Source organism: Macrosteles quadrilineatus, unplaced genomic scaffold (assembly GCF_028750875.1).
Source record: "Macrosteles quadrilineatus isolate MER2022 unplaced genomic scaffold, UCM_ALF_1.0 Scaffold_7__1_contigs__length_78375512, whole genome shotgun sequence".
Classification (NCBI taxonomy): Eukaryota; Metazoa; Arthropoda; class Insecta; order Hemiptera; family Cicadellidae; genus Macrosteles; species Macrosteles quadrilineatus.
In genome coordinates this window covers 22,943,068-22,964,053 of record NW_026542600.1, presented here as the reverse complement: position 1 = coordinate 22,964,053, position 20,986 = coordinate 22,943,068, and the positions used below count along the sequence as shown (strand labels likewise).

The following is a 20,986-nucleotide window of genomic DNA, read 5'->3' as shown; positions in this document are numbered from 1 at the left end:
TATTAAAATCTATTGCTTGTCTTTAGAAAGTGTAGTCATAAAAGGTTGTAAGTAGTTTTATTTTCATTTTTGGAATTTGATAATGCTCTTTTTATTTCCTACAACATTTCTAATTAAATTGTTATAATCAAATGTAGATGTTTCCTGTTCAAAATGAAACTATTAAAATAGAATATGATATGCGTCTTAAAATTTTCACCTGTATTTGATTGTAAAATCAAAAGTGTAATCTTTTTGTTTCAATAATAAAAATAGTTAATTGGTTGGTTCATCAAAGATTAAAAATTTGTCTACCTGATCAGTACCAGTGTGTGATTTTAATTACAAATATCACAAGATCATAAATACCTCTTACGAATGTTCTGTCCAACTGCATGGTGTAATACTGAAATTATTAGCCTAGTATGTTTTCCGGTTTTTAGATAGCACAAGGTTGATTTTGGGCAAGGGCTTGTTGCTTAATCTTCAAATGGGGTTTGGTTTTCTAATGCTTCAATGTGCTTACATTGTGCCTTAATTGGCTAGCAAGTTGTACATGATCAATGTATGATATTACATATTTTTGAGATTATAAATTAAATTACTATAAAAGTTGCATTCGTTAAAAATTATCATAAAATTTTTTGATGAACACATTATTTGAAAACTTGTTTATTTCAAACAAAACAACTGTCTGTCACCATAGACTACTGGTGTGGTGATCTAAAGACAGTGGAGTATTGTTTGGTGTAAGTCACATGCACAGGCATTGGTACTGCAGTGCAGTGATTAGATAATGTAGGCGTTGGTCTGGAACCAGAGATGTTTGTGATATAAGTTTAAGACGCTAACATTGAGCTACTGTGCTTGTCAAACTAGATTGTTGGCAGGCTGATGAGGTTAAAAAAATGAATGTCTCAAAACGACTAACAGATTTTTAATAAGGCTGTAAAATGTCAAAAAAAAAAAAAACATTATATATAGTGATTTTTTTATAGATTTTGTGAATCTCAAAGTGTTTTGTGGCTGCCCTTGTTTGCAGTAAAAAAAGCTATTATTATTGAATTGGGCATACAACTTGAAAAATAATGGCACTTAAAGTATATTACCAAACTTTTATTTCACAGTTTACCTAGAATATAACAATTGTTCTTTAGTATTGTTTATGAACATCTAAAGTTATTCAATTAAGATCTAGCAATTTGATTAAATGTAATAGCCGGAATTGTTTTCCACCTTAATCAGGCTAAGTCTAGAGAGGGGGTTGAAGCACTATCACTAGATAAAATACATTGACAGGATTTGAACCCAGGACCTTGGGAACCAAAGTCCCGTGCTCTACCACTAGACTAGCTCGCCCCCCTTAGTTACTCTGTTAGAGATAAGTTAAATTTACCTACATTTATCTTTACCCCTTTCTAAAAAGCATTCCTTAACCTTGCATTGGCCCATCCACGTATACTGTACCTTGTGCCTGTTCATTGAAGGGTTGAGCCAGTGTAGTACAGTATGTACTCATGAAGAGATTGGTTTGTTTTCTGACGACTACCAGGTCATAGACTTGTCACATCTTGGTACTTAGGCGCTTAAGTGTTAATTGCTTAAAAAAATGTTATCTGATCACTCACTTGAAAGTGTTTTTCTATCCTTGAATATCAATATTTTTGTGAATTTTAAAATGGAACTTTGGCGAAAACACTAAGTCTATATGAGTTATTCACATTAGTTAAAACAAATGATGCGACATAAGACGAAAAACAAATGCATAACACAAATGTGTGGTGTGACTTGTGGAGTACATTTTCCTTTTAACTTGTATCCTTATTGGTTTGAATATGAGATTAATAAAAAAAATCATGAATTAAAAGATGCAAGCAATGCACAGTCTCAAAATTAAGTAGGTAACCAAAGTAGACACCAATTGGATTTTGTGACATGACTAATTTGACTGATTATTGTTAAATTCATAAATAAAAAACATGTAAACATGTTCTTTGTTTAACTAAAAATATTGCAGTTGATTCAGGTCAGATATAATTTCAAATTTGATAAGAATAGTAATAACTTATGCACTGGACGTTTTCATTATTATGTGCTCTGGCGCCGGGTGACATTGCCAAGTGCTTGTCTATAAAGTCCGATGACGAATAGTTTGCAAATAGCAAACTCAGGTGAGTGTAGTCGCAGAGCGTTGACGTCTATTTTCGGAACTCGTTAAAGAAATACCAGCTACTAACCTTCATCAACAACATATACTTTAGTTATCAATATGTATTCTTTGCAAAATTTAATTTCAATACAGATATTTTTTTCTCAAAGTATTATTTGTTTAAAATCAAATTCAACTAACATAACAAGTTGTCAAGGAGAAGTGAATCGTCCCCACACTTAGTGAGAAGTAAGTTTTCTTTGTACATCAGAGTAACATCACACTTATGTTCTTAGCCTACTTAATATTACTACTTTTAAGCTAAACACACACCTATTAAGTAGTTAAGTATTTATATAATCTTTAGAGTGCAGTATTTAAAATCAATTCAGATTTAGCTTCTTGTTGACATATTCAACAGACCTTAAAATTGCCTATGGAAAGACACAAAAGGATATTTCTTTATTTTATGACTGAGTCAGCGAGTCTTGAAGAAAACTATTTTTATATTTCAGCCTCTAATGTCGGATAGTGGTTTTTAATGTTCCCTTGAGCTCAATCATTGCCAATGTCAATTTCTTGCCAAACTTAAACCATTCCATAAAAATAGCCTGTTAAGTCTATTATAATTTTAATATTGCTGGGCAATGTTCTGGTACCTTGTGTGCCAGTCTTAGTTTCAAATAGAATGAGGAGCTCTAATTTATGTTCCAGACATTGTTTTCTAAAACATACCTTGAGTTTCATAAGTCTGAACAAAACATTTATGAATGTTACAAAAAAAAATACAATTATCTGAATGCTAATAATTACAGCAATGAGACAAAACAACATTTAGTTGTGTTGTATACATCTGATTGCCAAGTACATCAATGTTACATAAATATACCTTGTGTTACATATATGTGAACACTAATCCCATGCTGTTACAAAACCTATGTGTGTTGCATTAATCTGAGCTCTTATTACACTATGTTACAAAACATACTTTCTTAACATACATATAATAAATAGAAAATAAAAGGAACTTTTAACATTCAAACCATTGACAATGGCTAATAACACACACTAACACAAATTGAAATCAGGGAAATCATACAGTAATATTCTGGCTTTAAGTTCACCTTTTCTTAAATTGCTTTAAGTTCATGATGTTTGAAACTTTTACAATTTGCTAATTTTCAATTTGTTTGTAAATTTTAATTTTGTGCAAATTGTTTCAGCACTGCGTCGCAGTGGGTATGAGGTGCTGGAGGCTCCTTCTGTCCAGATTATTGACTGCGGAAAAGAAGAGAGGAACTTAAAATGTACAGGTGAGAATTTTAAATTAATTATACTTGTACCTAGAATACTACTCGATCATGATCTACGAAACGCCACATACTGGATACTGACTAGGGGCGTTAGTATAAAAATAGTTGGACATTAAAAAGTTTGGAATTAAATTAAGGAGTGTTAAGATGTACAATAAATTATGAGTATCTTTAAATAATACAGTATTGCTGTCTTCAGTATTTTATCTTACTTTGAAACTATTATACAGGATTTTTTCCTGCTGTGGTGCAGTTTTGCTTACTTCCCCGAATAGATTTTTGACGAGTAACTTGGGTATGAGTGGTGGTGGTTTTAAGTTTATAGCCTATTTGAATTGGTCATTTCAGAAATGAAACATGTGATGTTTTGGCTACAATTAAACCATTTTACATGGTTATTTGTAATAATATTTCACACGTAATATTTAAGTAATACGGAACGTCTAATACAGGTTTTAGACATTTATATAGCCTACATATTGTTTTTAAATTTAGCACTCACCGTTAAAAGAATTTGTTCATTTTTCGTCCATGATAAAGCTGCAAAGAATACTAATAACTTTGGTAGCAATAATTTACAAATGACTTTATATTGAAAAGTATTAGAAGTCAGTAAAAAGTTGGTGTCTTGATAGATTATAAGTCTTATAGTACCGTACAGTAGTACTGTTGCATGTTCAAATCCTCACAATGGCTGGTGATTTATATACTGTAATGCTTTAACAAGTACTTTATACATTACATATCACCCTTTACTCTACAATGTACAGTACCATTTCCTAAGGATATGGTTGATCATTCTCTATTTTGGAACCCCCGCTATTCTAAAAAAGTATAGTTAATTTTTATAACAAAATACAATTTATAAATAAATATCTTCTCAATAAAATACATACATTATTAACAAAAGTTACAGTCCTTTGCAAAATGACACATTTTACATAGGATAATGTTATGAGTTAAAAAGTTGCAAGGAACTCTCATTTATCGGTTAGGCTATAGGATTCTGGAAATATTGGAAGTATGGGGTGTTTTCATTCAACCATGCCATGACTTTTAATTTGAACTATGTTTGACTGCCAGTTCCTTACTGTTTGGGAAAAGAAGATATACATCCAAAGAGCTAGCACTGCACTACTATCCTTGATCAAACTTGTTCTGACTGCTAGTTCCTTAACAGTTTGGGACACAAAGATGTACATCCTAAGAGCTAGCACTGCACTACTATCCTTGGTCAAACTTGTTCTGACTGCTAGTTCCTTAACAGTTTGGGACACAAAGATGTACATCCTAAGAGCTAGCACTGCACTACTATCCTTGGTCAAACTTGTTCTGACTGCTAGTTCCTTAACAGTTTGGGACACAAAGATGTACATCCTAAGAGCTAGCACTGCACTACTATCCTTGGTCAAACTTGTTCTGACTGCTAGTTCCTTAACAGTTTGAGACACAAAGATGTACATCCTAAGAGCTAGCACTGCACTACTATCCTTGGTCAAACTTGTACTGACTGCTAGTTCCCAGTTTGAGACACAAAGATGTACATCCTAAGAGCTAGCACTGCACTACTATCCTTGGTCAAACTTGTACTGACTGCTAGTTCCTTAACAGTTTGAGACACAAAGATGTACATCCTAAGAGCTAGCACTGTATGGGCTACTATCCTTGGTCAATCTTGTACTGACTGCTAGTTCCTTAACAGTTTGAGACACAAAGATGTACATCCTAAGAGCTAGCACTGTATGGGCTACTATCCTTGGTCAATCTTGGACTGACTGCTAGTTCCTTAACAGTTTGAGACACAAAGATGTACATCCTAAGAGCTAGCACTGCACTACTATCCTTGGTCAAACTTGTACTGACTGCTAGTTCCTTAACAGTTTGAGACACAAAGATGTACATCCTAAGAGCTAGCACTGTATGGGCTACTATCCTTGGTCAAACTTGTACTGACTGCTAGTTCCTTAACAGTTTGAGACACAAAGATGTACATCCTAAGAGCTAGCACTGTATGGGCTACTATCCTTGGTCAAACTTGTTCTGACTGCTAGTTCCTTAACAGTTTGAGACACAAAGATGTACATCCTAAGAGCTAGCACTGTATGGGCTACTATCCTTGGTCAATCTTGTACTGACTGCTAGTTCCTTAACAGTTTGAGACACAAAGATGTACATCCTAAGAGCTAGCACTGCACTACTATCCTTGGTCAAACTTGTACTGACTGCTAGTTCCTTAACAGTTTGAGGCAAGAAGAGCTAGTTCTGGGCTACTATCCTTAGTCAAACTCGTGGCGCATACAGATTAATCACCGTTTTAGTTTGTTTTTCTATTTGCATATGCTGGTTATATTATTTACACAATGTATTCAACTTCTTAATGAGCCGTAAAATATTTTATTTTGTAATACCTACTTATAGCTACAGATGCGCTTAGAAAACTAAACCAAACCACTAAGTTATGATATAACATTTAGAAACACTTTGAAAATTTAATGTTATCAAACCACTGGCTATTCACTACTATCTTGTTTACCAAATAAGTGATTTCCTTAGTTTTTGGTGATGGTTAGTTTAAGTCATCCATTTATTTGAACAACATTTATTTGAACGATTTCGCGAGCCAGCATGATCAAACTATGGGAACAGGGGTTTATGGGGGGTTTTATGGGTCCATTTTTGACCATAAAACAATAAATTTCAGAATTTCTTTCCAAACTAATTTGTTAACTAATTTGTTGTGTTTAGTTTGTTATTTGTTTGTTTGTTTTTTTTGTTCTTAAAAAAAGAAATAATTTAGAATACTGAAGAGTTTTTGTACGCCTAACGGTTACAAAGATAATTTGAAAATATTGTAAATTTAAAATTCCCACATTTTTCTTATGGAGAATAAATCAACTGTTGTAATTTGTTTGTTAATGGATGTATTTAAATACAATTTTGCAATTTTGTCTGTGTCATATTAAAGCTATCAACATTCCAATAAAAAACACACCTCATTACCTTCCCCGTAGCAGCAAACCTTAGTACTCATTACAATATTTAAATAGGAAATAAATCTGAAAATTTAAAGAGAATATTCTACTAGAAATACAGAAATCCAATGTTAATGGAAATTCTCTTTGTCTGCAAATCATGATAGAAAACATCTACTTTGTTTGTTCATGTTTTATTTTAATCATGCAATACCATGTCGTTAGAAACTACTAGCAATATTTCTGTGTGAGGAGGTGAGGGGTTCTCTTGTGAGAGTAGTCATAGAACTACTTTTGTGTGGTCATAAATAAAAATCCATTACCGAGCTAACAACAATATTGTGTAAGGTTACTGTAAGGTTTATTCTATTGTTAAGTTCTTTAGGGAATGAACAATCACCTGAAAAATAGAGGAATTTCCAGAGTTCCGTTGTTCAAATATTTTTGAAGGACAATTTGTGTCTACAAAACATTTGAATCAGTATCAAAAGTATTTAAATGGTAGGTAACTGAAATACTTAATATTTCCTCCTTAGTAAAAATACATGTTTAACAAAAACAATTCTTTCAACCTGAACAATAGCGGTTCAAAACATTTTAAGGTACCAAATTGCCTTGTATTTAAATGTCGCATTAAAAGGGCTTTCAGTGAATAAATGGACACATTTTATTTAAACTGATTGAAATATATTTGTGCAGTTTGTGTTTACAATTAAAGATGTTTAAATAAACTAATTAACTAATTTGCATTTCAGGCTATCGAAAATGTTGGCTCTCAACGTTGGCTCTACATACTGTTGCTGTGATATTTTTTGGAATCCCATACTTGTTTCTGAGGTGGTATCCACGATGCTATGCTTTTTTGGGACTTCGACGCTGCTCTCTGGATTTGGCAGATACTGTACTTATACAGGTGATTTAGTTAAATAACTTTATGTAAAAATACATTTGTCCTTACAAACTATTTTGTGGCCAGAATATAATATAACAAACTGTTGTTTAACTATGGTGTTTATGTTGTTTTTTTTTTCTACACTACTAGCATTCCCCCCACTGTTTTGTAAGGGAACAGTCCCAGCGGAACCCTGGTCTTGTTACTATCATTGACTTTGAATGGTACACATTCTTCTCATCCTATTTTAAAATCTTAAGCTCGTTTATGTTTGTAACGCTTGAGCCCCTAGTGTCGACTAAATGTTTTTTCTTTCTCATTCTAGGTTACTTTTTGGTTATAATAACAAAATACAACAGTGTATAAACAGATAGTTTTATTTTAATTGAAATAGTTTTAAAATCAGTCATATAACAAAAAACAAATAGTAAACTTTTATCACTATACATATAACCAAATGGGATTAACGTTAAAATTTCTTTGGTAGATTCGTGGGGATGATTAATGTATAATGAGTACGGTATGTTAACTTTTTGTTTCTACCATTGCCATGTGTGTGATATTAATTGTTAAACTTAATAAAATGCTGTTTTGAAAAGTACAACTAAAAAAGCCCCATTAGTTTTAACAAATAATTTCTCAATTTATCTGAAAAGAAACTTGTAAGTTTTTTGTGCATTTCCAAATTCATGTTACATTAATTATCTAAAGTATCAAAATTAATTACTCAGTTGTAATTATCTTTCTACTGAAGCAAAGTTTTTATTGAGCAATTTCATCAAACACAAAAGAGTTTTAATATCTTTTGATAAAAGTTGGAAAAGTTTCTTGTGTTATCAGTAATTCTAAATACTGTAGTAGTTTTCATTTCTTATCATTTGTTGGTTTTCGACCTCATACAGTGTTAACTCGTTGAGTCCTCCGATCACGTAAATGGTGTCGAGAGATAAGGGTAACCGATGAATCAAAGCGTGCATTTATAATACTAATCATTATAGCTGTCTAGTTGTCTGAAACTGTTTGTTAATTGCCAAGCCATCTATTTTACAGTTTTACATAACTGTTTATTCACTGTCACTGTTGTAATATTTTATTAGGTGTTGATGCCATTACATTTAAAACCATTATGTGATAAAGGGCAACATTATGGTAGACTAAAATAATAGGCCTATGTGTTTTCTGTTTTTTTATATACAATTCCTTGAACAATAATAATTCCAAGTCAATCTTAAAGATTAAAAAAATTTTGGATGGTGATTAATTAAATCATTTAACATAAAACTAAAGTAGGCCTATAGAGAAGTCATATTCACCAATCATCAATATCAATATCATTATTAAAATATAAAGCACAGCTTGTTTATTAAACGTTCCTCCAACAATGTGGGTAACAAATTAAAATTATTTAATGAAAATATTTGTTACCATCTAACAAATGGAACTTTTAAACTTAAAGCAAATATTTATTCATGATAAGCAGTGTGGTTTTAAACAGGGATAACAGTGTTTGGATATTTACATATCCTGTTAACATTATGGGTTCTTTTTATAATAACATCAACTTCATGCTGTTTTTTTTTTTATTGTGGTATGACTAATGAAGTTCCACATAGGTCTATAATTTAGTGTATCAATACAATAAAGGTGTTCGATTTGAAAGATCACTTTATTAAATGAATTCAAAATTTGTCAAGATAGCCTATTGAGCTGAACCTGAGTACCAAACTTTCTAAACTCACTAAGCATGATAACAAAAATTTAAATCTGTATTTAGCGAATTTCCCATGTGTAGGGAATAAGCTATTACCTTAGTAGTCATGGTAAGACCTGGACACAGGACTGATTTACTTTTTTGTTTTGAGGTCCCTAGAGGCCAAAAACACCATCCGTTCAAATTCATTAATAAATAAATAAATAAATATATTTATATATATATATATATATAAAACTCAAGCAAAAATGATCCGATTTTGATGAAATTAGGAATAAACGTGTAAACCTACATTTATTCTTACGAGTTCGCGAACCAGCATGATTGGACTATGGGAACGGGTGTTAATGGGGGGTTTTAAGTGGTAAAAATTGGTTTTCCCATTTTTTTAAATTTTTTTTTAAGAGGTTGGCGTCCTCTTTTAACCTTGCATTTGCCCGTCCACATAGACTAAGCGCCCGTGCGCAGAGCGTTTACAGCAAAGCAAGGAGCGAGCCGGTACAGTACAAAGGTGAACTGTACTGATAAATTTTAGTGGCAGTGACCAGGATCCGAACCCACGACATCGCTGCCTTGGGCCCAAAGTCCGCGACGCTACCGACTGAGCCACCGAATCACTAAATTTTGACCCTATAAACAAAAAAATTAGCAAATTCTTTCCAAACCAACATGTAGAGCTTAAAAAACAAATAATTTTGTATATTGAAGCGTTACTTTGCGCCTAATGGTTACGGAGAAAATTCTATAGCTACCATACACAAATTGCTTTTAATGTGTTAATTTAACTCTCATTTGCTTATTAGTCTAGCTAGACATGGATATGGAAAAATTTTCAAATAGGAGTTATTTAAATTTGAAATTTCACATTCAACAGTTATTTTAAAACTTCTTTTTAGACAACTTTTTTCCATATGTTTTGTGTGTACCTAACTAATTCAAGTTACAATACTGTTGAATATTTTATTTTGGCTTGCAACTGTTAAATATCTTAATATTTTATTTAGATTTTTATGAACTGCACCTGGTTTTTATCATAGTAACTATATCTTTTTAGTATTATTCATGGTTATTTAATGTATCAATTACGCATCAATCTTGACCTTAGCTACCATTAACCTTGAATGATAAAATTCAAATAACAAAAGCTTATCTTTGCACTCGTAACACTATAGAATGTTAATATGTAATTGGTGTATCAGGGTTATTTTATTATTTTGCTAATTTAATATATGATTAATTGAATTCACTAGCCCTGATTAAAAAGGGAAAGAATTCTGAAGAGATAAGAATAAGAATCCATATATTGTCATTTGTCAACATTACATCGCTATAGAAAACGTCAAATAACAAAAGAAATACACTAATATGCAGTGTAAAAGGAAATAGTACAGTGTACTTGTCAGGCTAACAGATATAACAGAATAAAACATCACAAATAACAATTAGAGACAAATCAATATAAACTATGCAAATTAACAATAAATAAATTACAACTAATCACCAAAGCATCACTGGATCAAAGCTCATAATTAATTTAAAATGTATTCATCAAGAGAATAAAACGCTTTATTTATAAACCAGCTTGACAGTTTTGATTTAAATGGTTGGATTTCAAGGTTTCTGATCTCTGATGGCAATTTATTGAAACACTTGATTTGTTAGTATTTGTGGCTGACTATTGTTTTCTATAATCTAGAAGAGGGTGGGACGATATCTTGTGCTCTTCTAATGTTATAATTAGGTATGAACTTTCTCAAAACTTACATAATCACTCTGGTTTTCCTTTACATATAAAAGACTTTGAAATATGAAAATGCAATGGACAGACATTACATTGTAATTAATAAAACATTGCTTACAGTCATCTTGATAAGCAAATTGGCCAAAATCCTTACTGCTTTTCTTTGCCAAGCAAAAACATAGATAGCACCTCTACTATTTTCCCAGAACATTGTGGCATACAGCAAATGGGAATGAAAATCGCTAAAATAAGTATTTAATTTAACAACATATTTCTACTAACACATTGTTGTAGCTTACGTAGCAAAAACAGGCCCTTGAAAGTTTTGAAACTACTGAGTTGGTGTGAGATTCCCAAGCTTCTGGTCTAAAGTGACACCCAGTAATTTAATAGGCTTACAATCTTCCTGTGAGTCTTTTTTTTTTAAAGTAAAACAGATTGTTTCAGTCTTGTTGGCATTGACTGTATTTCTAAGATGCTTTTCAGAAAAAAAAATTATGTAATGGCTACTGTTTTGGTTGTTTAAACTAAACGTTCATTTTTATTATATTCTTGGTTACAGGTAAAAAAATATATATTACAATAATAGAACCTACATTAAAATAAATTTAGCTTTGAAAAATGCAATAACACATACTTTTATCTGTAATACATATATTTTGAGGTAGGTTCAAATATAGCAAAATAACATATAAATACTTTGCCTATGAGTTGCCTGGAAGGTATATATAACTGAGAAGGCATACAAAACATCGTAACATTAAAGAAATCATTTATTCCTCCCTCACCTCAGGAAAACATTGCATAACTGCAAAACAAGACAAATTTTCTCGTGGAATTAGGCCTTTTTAAATTGACCATATTATTAATGAAAATCTAAGTATTATTGAATAACTAGGGCCTATATAACGTCTTGATTAGCATTGTAGGCCTACGTGCTATGCATTTTTACTTTCTGTGAACAACTTTCTAATGTAGCCCTTTTGTAAGATACCATAATTTATTAACCCAATGACAAATGGTGTCTGGGTCTGGAATCAGTATATAAGGGGGCTGCAAAATTACCCTTCTTTAGCCGCGTTTACACGAGGCCGGTAGAGCAGGCAGGTTACTCGCCTCTCCTCTAGTATATTTAAATTTACTGCCCATCAACTGGCTTTATGTAAATGCGGCTTTTGGGATGAAAATTAAAAATATTTTAACAACTATATGAATTGACAGTAACTTGTTTTTAAACAATGTGCTTTTAACATAGTAATATATTCATCATTATTATTACTTTACTATTATTATTATATAGAGGTTAACTGTAAGAAAGGACCATGAGGTCCTAAGTTCGCCTCAATAAAGAAGCATTTTCATTTCATTTAATATATTCTTTTGATAAATGACAAAGCTAAAATATGACTTTATATTAGTTGTTTCATAAATCTATCCAAAGTTCTAATCTTATATCTAAGTTCTAGACAATCACAATCTTCACTTATTCTGAAAATCACTTGCCTGCAAATAATTGAATCTACTTATTCCAAACCGAAGTTATTAATTGCTGCAAAAAGCAGTTTGCAAACTTTATTGTTTACATCTCTCAACTTAAAGCCTTTATCAGGACAATGATACTAATAATGTACAACAGGGTGTTTTTCTTAACAGAATCCAAATTACAAGTACAAAGAGTCACTGTTTAAAGACTAAATTAGCTCATACGTTGGCATCCCTGCTTCCTTTCACCATTACCGATCAGATGATATGCATTTTTATATTCTTCACACATAAACAAGAAGACAACAATGCTAAAAATGCATATCTGCATCAGTAACAAAGTAAAAGAAGCAGTGCTGCCAACTTATGAGCTTGTTTTGTCCCTAAACAATGAATTTAATATTTTGTAATTGGGGTTGTGTTAAAAAAAAAAAAAACACCCTGTACATACATTCGTTGGTTCCTATCGATTTTAATTTTAGAGACAGCTTTTCAAAAGGTTTGGAAACTTGTTTTTATCCAAGGCTGGATCACTGATTTGTGTTGAAATGTGATGTAATACAACTTTTGAAATAATTAATTCACCAACAAATTCCAAGCCAAACTGTTCCTGATTGGTTCTTGCCATATGTTGTAGGTCCCGTGGGGTACAGACACGATACACAAAGTCTACGTGACTGCAGGTAGTGAAGTGCATGGGGCTGGATGCACTATGCGGTTTTTCGTACACCAACTCCGCAAGTTCATTTGGACCCCAGAACTTCGAGAGTTCAGACTGTTACAAGGGCTAGCAAACGACAAAAATACCCTTCAAACTTTGCTTGACAACCACACAGATGGCCTTTCTCCTCAGCAACAAAAACAAACGTAAGTGCCTCATGTTCAAGATCAAGTGCTTCGTCAATAGTTTTGTTTTGATTTTGTTTGTTTATCATGGATAACGTTCTTATAAAACGACAGAATGTATTTGATGGGATTAGTTATTGGATAGGAATCAAAGATGGCTTATTTTGGTCAAAGTTTACTAGATCAAACGACATATAAAAGTTACTTGTAAATCTTTTTATGTTTTAAGGGAAAGCCTAGTGAATAATTTAGTTTATTTGGGAATGGTTAGATTTCACTTAGCTTACCAGAGACAATTAGAATTCCGGGGCTTATAGCTACCAATAAAATGGCTCTTAATATTTTATCAGGTGAACTATTTGAATTATACAGGGTACAGAAAAAAACTGATCTATTTTATGCAGCGCGCTATCTGTGGTCATAGAGCAGTGGTCACCTGAGCAAAGTGTGTTTGTTATTGAATCAAATTTAAAAAGTAATGATTCAGTCATTGCAACTCAGTGGCAGTTCCGTGCATTCTTTTAATTAGGGCGACAAGAATTCTGTCAAATAGCACAATCATGTGGTGGGTTACCAACTTAAGAACATCGGCTTCTGCGTTAAAAAAGAAGCTGACAAGCCGTCCAAAGAGGTTTGGACGCCAGACAACTAATATTCTATAGAGTTCGTGCTGCTGTGGGAAATAGCCCTCGTAGGCCCGCGCAAAAAAAAGCATCTGCTTTGAGCATGTCTGACTGCTCTGTTACACTAATTTTGAGTTTTGATCTAAATTATTTTCCCTACAGATTAATTTGTATTAATCTGTTTAATTTGGTTGATTATACAGATAATCGCAACGGGACCTCTCCATGTCGACCTAATTTAAAGAATGCATGGAAATGCCGCTGAGTTGCAATGACTGAATCATTACTTTTTTTAAACGACTCTATAACAAACGTGCGTTGCTCAAGTGACCACTACTCTATGACTACAGATAATGGCATCGTGTAAGCTTTCCAATGAGCCTACCCCCACCACCCTCAGACGACCTGTCACTAAACATTGCGCTGTAGAAAATGGATCGGGTGTTTTGCCGCACCCTGTATTTCTCTCTTAAACACTAAATATTTTTAGCCACTGACTTAAGTCAAAAGGTAGTTTTCTTGTAGAGTTCTCTCAAGACAACAAAATATTTTCACTGACTTATATGTTTAAATATTTTAAACCGTTCTTAGCTAACTCAACTCTACTAATGCCAGATAAAATATCCATTTTTATGTTCTACACAAGTCCTATCAGATTTTTATAGTTCCTTGATTGAAGTTTGGTTTGCCAGTTGAGATAGTTTTAGATTCAACAACGTTGCCTTTAATATTAGACCTTCAAATGTGTCACAGTGCCATTGATTGAAGCCTACATGCTAACTGGACTATTTCAATTTTTCTCACAAGGTTACACTGTTAAATGGAGAGATGTCAAATAATCTAAATGTAATTCCACTCTTAGATCAATTCCAATGTTTGTTATAGATCACAAAAAGAATTAAATGTGTGTAAGATTATGTGGTATAAGTTTATATTATAATTACAGAACTTCTTTTATTTAAAGGTCATGCCATTATTGCACAGCATACAGTATTAACACAATTTTATTCATGGTCATAAATTATATTCAGAAACTATTTACTTACCTTCCAGTCAGAGAGATGGATTTACTTATTTTATTGCTTGCCATTCTTTTGAAAGTTATGCATTGAATGGGCATGATTTGTGTATTGTTAAACACAATAAAACAATTTTAAATGCACATGACATGAGTTGTGTAGAATGGATTGTTGGAATTGTTGCTGATTTGTGTTTTATTTAATTATATATCTCATTTTCACATTTTTTAAAGTATGCAAACTAAAATATTCCTATAAAGTGTTTGTTTTTAATAAAATCATTTTTATAAAAACATAAAACCAAAAAATATTGTTAATTTATTTAATAAGCTATTTCAGATTTTACTTGTAGATATTTGATTTATCTTTGATTTTTGTTTCTATGATTTGATGTAAAATTATTCTTTTTCTAGGCTCGCAGTTTACGGAAGAAACCAAATTAATGTTGAAGTTAAATCATACTGGCGTTTATTAATTGATGAAATACTAAATCCTTTTTATGTTTTTGAAATTGCCAGTATAATCTTCTGGTGCTATGACACTTATATTTTCTACTCCGTTTTCATTATTATAATTTCTGCTTATTCGATTATAGACACCCTCATTCAAACTCGTAAGGTATGTGGATTTGTATTTGCTCATTCATGTGTAGGTTGAGTGTATTGTAGTCTAACTAATACAACTAATTGTTTGTTTAAATGTTTTGGGTTTTAGGTGCCGTAACAGATTGTAGCTTCCACATTGTATTGATATCAACATAATTTCAGTAGTTCATCCCCAATCATTTATTCTAACCAGTGCTTAACCAGATTCAAAATCCTAAAAATCCATTTTGCTAACTTTCTTAAAAATACTACAATAGTAAGTTGCAGAATTGAAAATCGTTGTTAAATATTTTAAAATCAATTAAGTTTGAAATTTAAACACCTCTACGTTGGACGCTTTAAGTAACTGACTACCAATCTTTCACAACTAATTAATTTAAAATGTTCAAGCCAACAGAAAGTTAAGATCAAAGGGTAGTCTATAAATTAACAATTTTGAAAAACTCTAATCGCGGCCAAGCCAGGTAGTTGAAATCTTACACCACCGTCGTGTTCTTTATGTCCCCTACCATTATTTTAGCTGATCCCCAACCCTATGCCACAATCTTATAAGCGTAAACAAGCAATGTCTAAACTTAAAAAAGAAAATTTTAAACTGACAAAAGGATTAGATTGCTTATAAAATGTGTATATGTTCACTAAAAATAATCAGCTGAGCAAATCAAGGGTTGGTAGGTAGAGTGCGTTTAGTGGCGACCGGCCAATGGTGAAACGGCGTCATTATTAAGGGTGTTTAGGAAGTAGGGAAGGAGAAGGCAATGACCTTAACTGGGTAGTGGTGCACAGTATTAGGCTTTTTTCCAATACCGTGCAGTGTCTTAATGCAAGTTTTTCAGTTCATTGATCTACTTAATCCCTTCGTTACAGTTATATGTAACGGCCATGTCAAAGGCGTACAGTGGTGGATCCAGCTTTAGATTTCATTTCATTTCATTTCATTTCATTTGTTTCCCACGGTTAAACCAATTTTACAAATTTGTCTACATCAAGATGATAATACAATAACAATAACAACAATAAACAATAACAATAATAAACAATAACAATAATAACAATTTACAATTCTAAAATGCATAGCAAAACAACCATAACAATATAATATTCAATGCAGTAGCAACAAATATAAATAGAAAATTGGAAATTACATAACAATAACATGACTGTATCAGCACTTGAAACTTTTGGTTGTGAATCAATCATTATTTACAAGTATTTACAGGTAATTTACAAGTTTAATAAGCAAGCACTACAAAAAAAAAACATTGATAATTATTCAATACAATAGCAACAGATGATAAAGAGGATACTCAAAGATAACATAATTATTTACAGCATTATATTACATGATTTCGGGGGGGGGGGAGATTTGGGGTGAAGCCACCCCCACCAACCCGAAAGTAGAATACTTACTCTCATCATTTACCATTCTGATTTCATAGCTTCAGTGAGCGTAAACGAAGTTTTGTAAACTAACCTCCGCTTGACATTCCCTAAATAGATGACAAGGAATTTAGTGTGACAAATAATAACACAATGTGTTAGTGTTGGCCTATGGACTATTACATGCAATAAAAGAAAAACATGCCCAAGGGGGTCGACCCCTTCGCTTCTAGTATTATGTTATATATTATATTCAAATTAACTGCGAAATTTCAATATAGGCTTTATAGAAATTTGAAGAATAAAAAAAATTTATAATAAGAAAATTTGAATTAAGTATGTTCCACTGTGTTTAGTCTAGTTGTGATAAAACTGACTAACTCTTTTTTTTATTTAATGTATTTTTAACTGGTTAACATAAATTTTGCTGTATGATGTATTTATTGGCTTGTGTTTTGTTTTTTAATGCCTGCTATGCATGTTTTCTGTTGATTAAATGTCCTTGATAGCCAACTTCATGACATAAAAATAGGTCCTGAATGTGATTATCACTCCCCCTTATGAAGTTTTATTTGTGTTACTTTGTTAACTTTAATTTTAATTAGGAGGTGATTTTTTAGCCAGTAAATAAATTATATTAATGCATTTCTCTTATTATACTATGAGGTAAGAAACAGTTAGATTTACCTTAAACTTCTTACCTAAATAGAGAAAAAATTAATAGTATCAGTAAAATAATGCAGTTCATTGAGTGTTATGGATTTTAATTAAGTAGTTATTGGGCGACGGAAGACTAGTAACATGCGGGATGGTTAACACACAGAATCGTAATAATAGTTTTCATTCACCATCCATTAATTGTAATTATCTTAATCCTTAGCACCTGGAATTATACTGGAATTATCTGGAACTGGCTGGGTAGCTGAGTGGTTATAGTGCTCGCCTACTAATCAAAAGGTCGCCGGTTCGATCCTGAGAAAAGTCAGTAGCTTTTTGATGGTTCGAAACTGGACCCAGCTGTTCCTGGCTTTAAATAAATTATTCTGGCTAATGAAACAGCTGATCTTAGTCAGTAAAAAAGTTACACAGATCATCTCACACCATTCTACACTCATCCTTCACTCATATTTGGGTTAAAATACGCACCTAAGTGGCGTCCCCATCTTAATGATTAATAATTGATAATTGATATATGATTTTTTAGGTAGTTAACATTCATGCAAACTCCCTACATAAAACAAATACAATTTTTTACAATGAATCGTTGTTGTTACTCAATAAAGAGATTTGGTTTTATATTATTAGTTGTGTCAATTATATAAGTCACAAGAGGCAAATTCAGATTCTCAGAAATAGACACTAATAATACACACATTGTGTAGTCCCCAAATAAACTAAAAGTTTTATCTTTGCTTAAACTATTATGTATACATATTTAACATATTAAATTTTAACAACTTTTACATCAGTGATATTTTTGACCTTTTCAGAATATTCAACATTATTTTTAATACTTTAATCAGCTCTTAACAAAATCAATCAAAAAATTTAAAATTTAGAATCCAACTTGACACTTTGCTCCCATTCACTTCATAATAAAGAACAATCCAACATCTAAATTGACCATTGCAAATATGACCATTAACAGCATGCAGGATAAGTTACTGATAGTTGATCAATACACTTAAGTTACTTACCTCTTACCTCTACACAAGGTTTACTGCTTTTGGAGACTTATAACTTTGTTTGACATTTTCAATTTTAGTTAAACAAATGACACTTTTGAATTGACATTTAATTGTATCATACCACTGTTTCAGATAAGTCTGATGACCATTAAACTTGTGGAAGAGAGCAACTCCAACAAAGTAACAGTGAGCCTTGATGACGGAGGTAGGTTCCATTCATGACACATACGTATACATCTTCCAAAACTTATCTGGATGAGATGTCTTTGAGCTACTTGTTAACATTGAGGCAATCTTTGAGTGAGCATTTAGTAGGTTTTTTTTAATATCCTTTCGTCATATCCTTGGAAGGCTCTGGCCCAGAACTATTTTACACCTAACAGTACTCGAGGTTAGACCTTTATAGCTGCGGCATTATAATTTAGCTTAAGCTATTAGTGATTGGCAGGATTTGAATCATGCACCTCCGGAGCCAAAGCCCCCTCTATCACTTGACCACCTCACTCCAGAGCACACAGTACAGTAGAGAATTATCCTCTGAACCAGCAGCAACCCTGATTCACTGATATTACAACATTTTCAAAACGAGGATTTTCCATAAATTTCGATCAAGTAAGCTAGTTAAAATCTAACACCATATCATATTCTAAACTTCCCTCACTAACTACTATTCTAGCTTACATCGATGTTCCCGCCAAATATAAATCATGTTCTGTGATTGGGTTTCTGTGGAAAAAGGGTCAGCCAGACGTAAAGAACACAAGACTTGTGTGTTATTTGAAATAGCTCGCTTGGTTGTAACTGGAGACCTTAATCTACGTACCAACTTCATACTGTTTTAAGGCAAAATGCCTCCAATGAGTTACTTATTTTGAAACGTAGAAGCAGCCTTTACGATAGGATTAGTATTTAATTTCTTATTTTGGCTACACCGGGTTTCCAACTAAACCTGTTTTCTGACCCTCCAGCGATATTGAGTACGGAGAAATCATGTGTTGATTCTACTCCGTGTGGTATAACTGTACACTGGAGCGGGTATGACGAAACCACCCATCTTGCCTCCTGTGTTTGTACTCTGAAGATACGCACCAGGCTTTAAGCATCTGCACTTTCTGATATTTTGTCTGATTGCTAAATTCAGTACTACAGTTCCCAGTTTATCAACTTTTTATATCTGGATATTTTTCTGCCAAACCTCATGTCTTGTTGGGTTGCTAAAGGACACCTGTGATTAGTAGACGAGCATTCCTTTGTTGTACATATTACAGTTACAGATGTGGTGTTTTTCTTTTTATATTTATTTGTGATAATTTAAGTCACAAACCAGCCTAAAGCCTCGAATATGTTTGACAATCGACTTTTATAATTTGATGATTTTGACCATGTTTACCATGGTTTTAGTATTTTTTTCTGTTTTAACTGACCTTCCTTCTACTGATTCAGGTCGGATAATCGAGACTCTACTGTACAACGAAGCTTTAGGAGATACGAAACAACATGTTAGATGGGTTAGGTTTGGCAAAAGGGGAGGCAGAAACTGAAATTTCCTCTATAGGATGTTAGCATTTTTTTTTAGGTTTTCCAAATTTGAATTTTCTTTTTGCTTAGAATGTTGTACATTTTCACCATGTATTGGATTCCTTATTTAGAAATATTAGAGAATATCCATTATTTTCACAATTCTATCATGTTTGTTCTTTTGCAGAGACTGTAGAAATTGAATCAGAAGACTTAGTTCCTGGAGATACAATAGTCATCCCCCCTCACGGATGTCTAATGACTTGCGATGCCCTTTTGCTAAGCGGAAACTGCATAGTTAATGAAAGCGTTCTTACAGGTATTGGTGGAATTACAGATGTGTTGATTCTATTTAATGTATAACAATGTCAATTTGTGTCATTCGCATACATTTGGAGATATTATACTTCACTGTTTTAAATACAGTCCCACATAGTGTAATATGGATCAGAAGGGTGGTTATCAGGAATAACAGAACAGACATTACACAAAATAGAAAATGTTCTTTTATTTTTTCTTACATAGATACTTAATTTACTACACAATGAGATTTAAATACACGAATTAAACTTATTAAATAAAATAATTATTTACTTGAAAAATGGTTATGGTGCAGCTGATTGTCCAGGCTACTGGCTAGTGCTCCAATAGTCTGATATGTATGACTCCTGTGCGCTAGATTCAAATGGCAAAGGCAATGTACCGTGTAACGGTTAAAGCTACCAAGTTCTATAGTTTGCCACCAGAGTAGCTTTCAGGATTGTAAATAACACCAACACATGGTTCTGTGTAACTAGTGTACAAGGGTCATTCCATATGAAATCAACCAATAAAAAATTATTTTCAACCTGACCATCTTGGATTTTGATGAAATTTTGCATACTTGTAGTATTTTGAGTCCTGAATCCAAATATGCTTTTTAAAAAAATCTATCTTTTATAGTTTTTATGATAAAAATATTTGAAAATGGTAAAAATTGGCGTTTTTTACCGTGCGCGCAAATCTAAAATGTTGTCTAGGATGAGTTCTATTAATCCTATCAAGTTGTACAATGGCTCATTTTAAAGA

At 32.5% G+C, this 20,986-nt stretch overlaps 1 protein-coding gene across 2 annotated transcripts in view; it reads left to right on the top strand.

Annotated features, from left to right (window-relative positions):
- LOC128998366 (polyamine-transporting ATPase 13A3-like) overlaps positions 1–20,986 on the top strand; it is a 63,959-nt gene that overhangs the window by 2,002 nt on the left and 40,971 nt on the right. For both annotated transcript variants that reach the window (XM_054424472.1, XM_054424471.1), the window contains 6 exons: positions 3,352–3,441; positions 7,169–7,326; positions 12,877–13,106; positions 15,141–15,345; positions 18,533–18,605; positions 20,106–20,237. In XM_054424472.1, coding sequence (XP_054280447.1) covers positions 3,352–3,441; positions 7,169–7,326; positions 12,877–13,106; positions 15,141–15,345; positions 18,533–18,605; positions 20,106–20,237 — 888 coding nt within the window. The remainder of the gene's footprint in view (positions 1–3,351; positions 3,442–7,168; positions 7,327–12,876; positions 13,107–15,140; positions 15,346–18,532; positions 18,606–20,105; positions 20,238–20,986) is intronic.